Source organism: Mauremys reevesii, linkage group 25, assembly GCF_016161935.1.
Source record: "Mauremys reevesii isolate NIE-2019 linkage group 25, ASM1616193v1, whole genome shotgun sequence".
NCBI classification, from domain to species: domain Eukaryota; kingdom Metazoa; phylum Chordata; order Testudines; family Geoemydidae; genus Mauremys; species Mauremys reevesii.
Window position 1 is genome coordinate 10,776,462 of NC_052647.1, and position 8,234 is coordinate 10,784,695.

Below are 8,234 nucleotides of genomic sequence, written 5' to 3' on the forward strand. Positions count from 1 at the left end.
AAAACAATAAAAAGGAAGTTCTTCATGCAGCGCACAGTCAGCCTGTGGAGGTTGTGAAGGCTGGGACTATAACAGCATTTAAGAGAGAACTGGATAAATTCATGGAGGTTAAGTCCATAAATGGTTATTAGCCAGGCTGGGTAAGGAATGGTGTCCCTAGCCTCTGTTTGTCAAAGGGTGGAGATGGATGGCAGGAGAGAGATCGCTTGTTAGGTTCACTCCCTCTGGGGCACCTGGCATTGGCCACTGTCAAGAGATAGATACTGGGCTAGATGGACCTTTGGTCTGACCCGGTACGGCCGTTATGTTCTTATAAGCACGTCCGATTTCAGCAGCCAGCACTGCCCTTCTCTCTGTGATGTGGCCTGGTCTATCTGGAGCAGTTTAGGCCCATGCTCCTGACTGATTTCCAGGTGCATGAAGGACTTTACTGTCCCCCAGCAAACCATTACAGTGGTTGTATCTGCTTCTGTATGGGGCAGGAGGTGATGCAAGTGGTCGTGACAAAGGGCTACAGGAGTCTTAAATGTGGTCTAGTGCTGCATCTTGTCAGGGCTGTGTGGTTCCTCACCTGGCCTTAGGGCTGACATGTCCCTCCTTCAGAGGTGTGTGCTGTGAGCAGGCCTCGGTAAGATATGCTGCAATCAAAGCCGTGAGGCTGAACCCCCAGAAAGCCACATGGCCCAGCACTCATAGGCAATCTATTTTATTGTTCATTTCCAATGCAATGTACATCAGTCTTAACTTTCAAGCGCTAAATCCTTGTTAAGGACAATACGTAACTGGAAAAGCCCTTTCACGCTTCTGGCCTGGGAGCCACTAACAGAGCACAGGGCAGCCCGTCCTACTGGCAACTCACTAGAAATTGTGCTAACCCCTGGTGGGCCGGGCCGATTCCTGCACTACGAGCGGCATCTGACAGCCGAGTGCGTGGAAGGCAAAGGAGCTGGCTTCGCTAGGGTGGGTTCAAGTCTCAAGGCAACAAGAGAAGCTCCTGGTGCTCCCACCATGCGAAAGAAAACTTCCTATTTCATGGAGCAAACTTGGCCTCTGTTTCCAATTTTCTACTCTCGCAGGTTTGATTAGGCTTCGTTGCCTTGTGAGCCAGCTAAGGCGGCAAATCTGCCGGTTGCAGAGTTTAATGACTGATATTAAAGTTGCAACCTCAAAGGGAACAAATGAACTGCTGCCCTGCCTTCAAAAAAGGAGAAAATTCATCAAAAGCAACTGCCCTTTACCTGGCAGACGCTTAAAATAGCACGAGGGAAGAAATCTGCATTCGGTTCTTTAAAGCCATTCAGTTGTGACACAATAAAAACCACCTTGTGCCAAGCCGATGGGGCTTAATAGAAATAATTTATTTTGGGGACTATAAAACCTGGGGGTGGGAGAAATTCCTCCAGGAAATAGCTTTGTTCAGGCAGATGCGCCAGCTGGAATATTAAAACATTGTCTGATTGGTGAGAATAATCTCTAAAGCAGGAGAGAGAAAATGAGCAGGGTTTGGTTTTCCTTCCTCAAACCCAAGACTGACACTAAGGTTAGCGCCTTTACGGGGTGCTAGAATCAGAGTCCTGCTGTAACGTGGCTACTTAACGTCACCCACTAAGGTTGCTTCTAGGCAGGGAGCCACTCGGGGACTTATTCTTGTCATTCCAGCCCATTTGGGGTGGGCGGTTTGGTTTCAGTCACCCAAGGGATTAAGCACAGCTGCCGCCACCCAGGGGAAGGAAAAAACAGGTGCTAAAGGAGCTGAGTTGTGACTATTTAAAGCAGAGATGAACAAAAAAAAAATCCCTAACCAAGCTAGATGTCGAGCAGCGCAAGCCTGCGGCTCTTGCCAGCACCTCTACGATCCTGCACCTTCTGCTTGTAATGGAGGGGATCAGCACCTGGTTTTATTTAACCTCATCCATTTCTCTCTCACTTCTGCGTTACGCCAATATCGTCACACTCACGAAGGGGCTGCAGCCTAACCGCACCTTCCCCCCATCCCCATGCCAGCCAGGCCATGCTCGCTGAGGAGCTACTCGGAGGGGCTGCATGGCATGGGCAGGTGCTGCTTTCTGGGAGGGCCCAGGAAGGGAACTTTCCATACCTCATCCTGACATGCTAATACAGAGATTGCAAGAGGCAGCTTTTAACTGACATTGAGGTGGAGCGACGTTCCAACGGCTCTGGACGATCCGCGAGGCAGCAGAGCTGGCGTTCCTTGCCGGAGTCTTTGGTGTAACCTGTGAGTGTGCAAAGCGAAAAGCCCCCAGCTCGGCCGACCTCTCCGCACCACCAGCCTCGAAGCATTAGCGTGGGCCACAATGACGACGCTTGGCCTCAATTCGTCTCGTAGGAGGCCAGCAGAGCAGCGTCCACCGGCTCCATGCAGGAGGGACAGGTGAAGGAGCGCATCAGCCAGTCGTCGATGCAGTCCACGTGGTAGGTGTGCAGGCAGGGCAGGAACCGGATGGGGTCTCCGTACACGAAATCCAGCATGCAGATGACACACCTATGGCCAGAGGGCGGGGAAGTGCTGTTAGCTCGCCGGCTGCAGGGGAGATCCCTGGCCCCACTGTCTCCATCCCTGCCCTGGGGGCTTTGTCCCCTACGTTTAGGGGACTGTTAAGCTGGAGCAGCCTTGGGGCTGTTCTACTTCATGCTCTGCTTCCCACAGGCCCTGGGAAGAGAGAAAAGCCCCTTTCTTCTGCCAGAGCAGCACGCAGAGCAGAGCGGGGCAAACTACAGCCCACGGGCTGGCTATCCTGGCCGGGGAGGCTAGCCCGCGGCCCCTGCACTGCTGTCCCCCATCCCCCACAGCCTCACCTCACTGCCAGCGCTCTGGCCTGCCGCTCCTGCCAGGCAGTGCGGCGGCATAGCTGGCTCCGGCATGGTAAGGGAGTGGGAAGTGGGTGGGTCCCGGGGGGCAGTCAGGAAGCAGGGGGGCGGGCAGTCAGTGGACAGGGAACCAGGGGGGTTGGATAGGCGCAGGAGTCCCAGGAGGCCTGTTGGGGCAGGGGTGTGGATAGGGTGCGGGACAGTCGTGGGGGGGGGTGTTGGATAGGGTGTGGGGTTCCCAGGGGGCAGTTAGGGGTCAAAAAGCAGGAGGGGTTGGAGGTTCTGAGGGGGGCAGTCAGGGGGCGGGACGTGGGAGGGGTGGATAGAGGGCGGGGGCCAGGAGGCACAGCCTTCCCCACCCAGCCCTCCATACAATTCTGAAACCCCCATGTGGCCCTTGGGCCAAAACGTTTGCCCACTCCGATATAGACACTCCCAGCATGCTCCTGTGCACACAGCTGAGTACAAGGCACTGCAAGGCTGCATCAGGCCAGGATTCTACCTCCCACCACGCCCCGGACCAGCTGCTTCCAAGGAAGGTGGAAGTGACCCCCGTATTCCCCCCGCCATCTGAGCAGGGTGAACCCAGCTGAACACAGCATTCACGGCGTTGGCGAACTGATAGGACAGCAAAGTGATTTCCATTCTCATTTTCACACACCTGTAAGTTTAATACACTGGCTTTTGGACTGGGCAGTTTTCCCACTTTGATTTCCTGACCCATACAGGAAAACTCCTCAAGCATTTGAAGTCTAGGCATCTGTCACCTAATCAATTCCCCGCCCGTGCGCAGGAGCCTCTGGCATGACAGCAGCTTGATCCCTCGCCTGTTCTCTGCCTGGAGCAGAGTTCAGTCTCCTGACGACTGAAATGCTTTAATGGCCTGTAATATACAGGAGCTGAGACTAGAGCAGAGGTCCCCAACGCAGTGCCCGCAGCACCATGGCGCCCGATGGGGCGTCTAAGTGCACCCGTGCACTGGCCGGTGGATGAGCATCCGCCGAAATGCCGCCGACAAGCTGCGTCATCCAGGGGCGTCACCACCGAAAATCGGCGGCATGTCGGCGGCAACGCCTATTGACGCTGCTTGTCGGCGGAATTTCAGTGGATGCTCGTCCGCTGCCACGGTCCTCCATGGCTCGTCGTCTGGCACCCGCCAGACGAAAAAGGTTGGGGACCACTGGACTAGGGGATCTAATGATCCCTTCTGACCTTAAGCTCTATGAGAGTCAACTGAGAGAGTAGAACCGTCACCCTATTCGAAAGGGAAGAAAACGGGTTATTTCCCACCTCAGCCTCCCAATGGGAGACTCTCTCAAATACCAGCTGAACTCTGCTGGTAACAAGCAGTAGCTCTCATGGAGGCTCGGATATGTTTGGTGAAGGGTTTGAAGATGAAGTGAAGCTGTTTGGAAGAAGTGGGATCAGCCCACCGGAGAGAGGGCAAACTGCGTGCTGGCTGCTCCAGCAAAGAGGTACGAGGACCAAGTCCTTGTCTTCAAAGACTTTCCATTCTAGGCAGCCGTTATCCAGCCTTGTGTAATCCCACGGGCTAGGAGCTAGTCAGTTGTTTTCCCTCGAGGAGTGAGTGGATTTTCTGCCAAGCCTGGAAAGTTTCCATAACAATTTTGGAGTTACCGCAAACCTAGGCAGTAAATTCTATGGGCTGTTTAGACATGCATTGGGGTGGATTGTTCAGCTTTATGGCGACTGCCGTCAACCCTCACAGCTCAGCCCGGCTAAGAGAAGAAATGAAAGGTGTCGGACGCAAAGGACTTACTCTTTCACTTTTTTTTCTGATGGTTCCGTGCCCGGATTGAATATCCCTTTGGGCAGGTGCTGTATCAGCCCAATCCGCTGGGCGATTCGAATCTGCTCTTCCTCCGTTAGCTGCGTGGCAAGTCGGGTCTGGCTCGGCGTGGGGTGATACACTGGGATTGGCTCATGTTCCTTCAAAATCAGAAGACAGAGCTCATTACCCTGGTAACAGGCACCCAGGGGCTGAACGTCCCCCCTCCTCCTGATTTTAATAGAAAACAAACCTGTCAGGGATGGGCTAGGTAGACTCAACCCTATCTCAGCATGGGGGGGAGTGGGGTTGCACTAGATGACCTCTTGAGGTTCCTTCCAGCCTGGCATTTCTATTATGCTAGTTAAGGAGTTAGTTTTGCAGTCTATCCAACTAGTGATGTGCCTTTATTTATACTGCAGTAGCAACTAGGAGCCTCAGTCCTGGATCAAGACCACAGCGTGCAAGGTGCTGTACATTGTTTAGGTGTATTACGGTAGCGTCCAGTACCCCAGTCATGGATCAGGACCCCAGCGTGCTAGGCGCTGTACAAACGGACCAAAAGACAGTCCTTGCCCCCGAAGTGCTTCCAATCCAAGTGTGAGAAGAGACGAGAGATGGATATAAATGGACAGGGAAGCCCAAGGAAACCAGACTGGTCAGCATGACAGGCAGCGCATCAGCACAGCAGCCGCCTCGCTGGTGTCAAGGTTTCGACAGGCATCGTGACAGAGGGGAGTTTTCAGAGTTGCTTCCCACCGCAGGGCTGGGGACAGTTCTTCATGGCGTTACTGAACTCAAGCACCCATGGGGAACACCAACGTTGCTCCTGAGGAAAGGCCAGGCCGGAGACCCAGCCATTTCAGGCTGACCCACCCAGCCGGATGCCATGACCTGAGGGGCACAGCATCAAGCCCTTCATCCAGAAAGGCAGACGCTAATCCCTCCCCCACACCCCCAGCGTGTAATACACGGCCCTCCCCCTACGACGACAGAGATCACCAACTGGGCTGTTCTGCGGCTTCAACACAAGCTTTCAGTGGCACAGCTGGACCGAGACAGGAGAGAGTAAACCCAGCTCAAGGAGCGGTGGCAGCTACGTCGGTGGGAGACGCAGACAGAGCGCCGTGCACCTGAGCCCTTACGCGGGCAAAACTGGGGGAGGGTTTCCACACCACGGAGCGATAGAAGTTTTGCCAACATTAAGCGCTAGTGTAGACCCGGCCTTCGAGTTTACATGGCTCTGAGCATTGGGCAGATCTCTTCCAATCTAATGAAGTGTTTCTACAGCACCCAGGGAACAGCTGTGTCTTCAGGGTGGAGACACCAAGCGGGGAGAGGAATGTTTAGGGTGGAGCTAGACTGAAATTGAGCACAAGGTAGGCTGAGTATCAGGGTACAGTCTTCCCTAGGGAGCCTGTAAGAAGTCCCATTGCTTGGGGGTGTTTCAGACTAGGTCCAAAGGCCTGGGAATAGCCCATGGGGCCAATCTCAAGCTGGACAAGCCAGGATTCTCTGGCTCCTAGTTTGCAGGAGGTGCTGATAGGAGCTGGTTGGAAATGCAGCTTCTCTGGGAATGCCAGAGCCCCATGTCCAAAGCCAGCGCCTGCCAAAGGGAAGAGAATAGGCCTGGAACCCAGGAGTCCCTGGGAGGATCCTGCTGGCTCCTGGTGCCCAGCCATGCATCCGTACAGGACTGGGAGTGCTGCTGGCTAGGTCAGGTAGGAGACACCCCCCACCTCCTCGTACCCTTCCCAAAGGAAGCCCGCACTGGGCCACCCCCACCCCCAGAATCTCTCCATGGGCCACACTCCTTGTTGCTCCCCTCCCCCAGCTGCCCCAAGAGCTCCCACTGCCCCCGATGGGGCTGCAAACCCCCAATACTCCCCACTGGTCACACCCCCAGCTGCAGGGCGAGCTTCACGCATGGGCCACAACCCAGCCCCCCTCCCCACCCAGAATCCCATCCCCATGAGCAGTAGCCCCCTCCTCCCAGCTCACCCCCCCCCAACTACTCACCTCTCCTGGGAACGCCCCCATAGGCCTCGGTCCCCCCACCCCCAGAGCCAACCCCCAACTGCTCCCCACGGCTCCCCCCACCCCATGAGCCCCTCCTTCCCCTACTGGCCACCCCAAGCTCCCCCCCATACTCTGCTGGTATAGCCTCTCCCTTGGGCTCCCCCCCACCCCCATGGGCCGCTCCCCTGCCCCCCCCGGGGCCTATGACCCGCCAGGCCCCACAGGCCCCATAGGCCCCAGGCTCTCCCCTCCCGGAGCCTATGACCCCCCCGGCCCCAGGCTCTCCCAGGCTCTCCCCCTCCGGGGCATATGACCCCTCGGCCCCCCCACGGCCCCCAGGCTCTCCCCCCCCAGGGGGCTATGACCCCCCCACGGGCCGCCCCGTACCTGGTAAGGGGGCGGCGCCGGGGGGGGCGGCGGGTCCCCGGGCCCCAGGCTGGCCCCGTCCCCCGAGTCGTTGAGCAGCGAGAGGTCATCGGCCGCCTGCGAGGAGAGGCAGTTCCCCATCCCCGCCCGGCGGGCCCGGTCCCGGTCCCGGCCGGACTCTGCCACCCCCGGCCCTCCGCTGGGGGGAGGGGCAGGGAGCGACGCCGTCTGTTCCCCCCGCCCTTCGCCGGGTAATGGTACCGCCCTCCGCCCCGGGGCACCACGGGAATTGGAGTCCGGGGGGAGGGGGGCTCCGCGCGTGCGCAGAGGGGGAGCGCGTGTGGGATTGGGAGAGGGCGCAATCAGCGAGGAAGGGGAGGATAGTGGGAGGGGGTAGGAAAGAGGAGGGGCAGGTATGGAGTGAGGGGAGGGGAAACAGGCTGTGAGGAAGGGACTGGGGAAAGGGGAGAAGAGGGGAAGGGGCAGCGGGGAAGGGATGAGAGCAGGTGTAAAGAAGGGGAGACCCCCACATGCCCCCAGTGCCAAAAGGAATTTGGGAATCGATTTGATTCACCCCACAGGACCTTCACAGTTTGGGAACATACCTACCCTTGGACTAAACGCGCCACTTTCTCTTGCCTTGATCCTACCCATGTACCCCTCCTTTGCTTCTTCAGGGTGCATGAAGAAAGTCTGGAAGATTTTTTCTTTTCCTCGTCTTATATGGTTGCAGATTCATCATCAAATGCTGGCATCGAACAGAGGGCAGAGTTAAGGTTGTCTGGTCTGGGGGTGACTGAGCAGGGCTGGTTTGCTAGGGGAGCAGGGTCCCTGGCAGGAGTGCCGGGCAAGCCCCCAACCCCACTCCCCAGCAGGAGCACCAGGCAGGTGGGCAGAGATGGGCCAGCTCCTGTGCCTTGACCCCATTTTCCCACAGGAGCACAGGGGAGGGGTCCCTCTGGCTCTGGCCAGGGTCCCACAAAATCTACCTCTGGACTCAGGACACCTGGGTTCTATTCTGGCTCTGCCACTGACCTGCAATGTGACCTTGGGCAAGTCGCATCCTTTCTCTGTGCCTCAATTTCTGCTCCCAGCCTGTGTGTCTTCCCTACTCTGAGTGTAAACTCTTTGAGGTGGGGATTGTCTTTGTCTTTCTATTGTCTTACACACAAGCTTGTACTGTGCAAACCGCTGTGTGGGCACATTTATCTCCGTTTAAGACTGATCGGAG

At 56.8% G+C, this 8,234-nt stretch overlaps 1 protein-coding gene across 2 annotated transcripts; it reads right to left on the reverse strand.

The window, feature by feature from the left end:
• Positions 1 to 399: 399 nt before the first annotated feature.
• Positions 400 to 7,751, reverse strand: LOC120391003 (RING finger protein 11-like). Of its 2 annotated transcripts, none has more exons than XM_039514164.1 (3): positions 7,613 to 7,751; positions 4,610 to 4,779; positions 400 to 2,503 (listed from the first exon to the last, which is right to left on the reverse strand). In XM_039514164.1, the coding sequence occupies exons 1-3, from the start codon at positions 7,685 to 7,687 to the stop codon at positions 2,332 to 2,334; spliced, it is 417 nt and encodes a 138-aa protein (XP_039370098.1). In that variant the 5' UTR covers positions 7,688 to 7,751; the 3' UTR covers positions 400 to 2,331. The 2 variants fall into 2 exon arrangements, with proteins under 2 accessions (XP_039370098.1, XP_039370097.1); XM_039514163.1 differs by lacking the exon at positions 7,613 to 7,751 and adding an exon at positions 7,025 to 7,214.
• Between the last annotated feature and the right edge of the window lie 483 nt (positions 7,752 to 8,234).

Bases quoted from the DNA above. Each gene is read 5' to 3' on its own strand.
- LOC120391003 (XM_039514163.1), bottom strand. From the start codon at position 7,144: ATGGGGAACTGCCTCTCCTCGCAGGCGGCCGATGACCTCTCGCTGCTC. The intron at 4,780-7,024 runs GTACGGGGCGGC...CTGATTTTGAAG, and splicing joins CGGCGCCGCCCCCTTACCAG to GAACATGAGCCAATCCCAGT. The intron at 2,504-4,609 runs GTAAGTCCTTTG...CTCTGGCCATAG, and splicing joins TCAGAAAAAAAAGTGAAAGA to GTGTGTCATCTGCATGCTGG.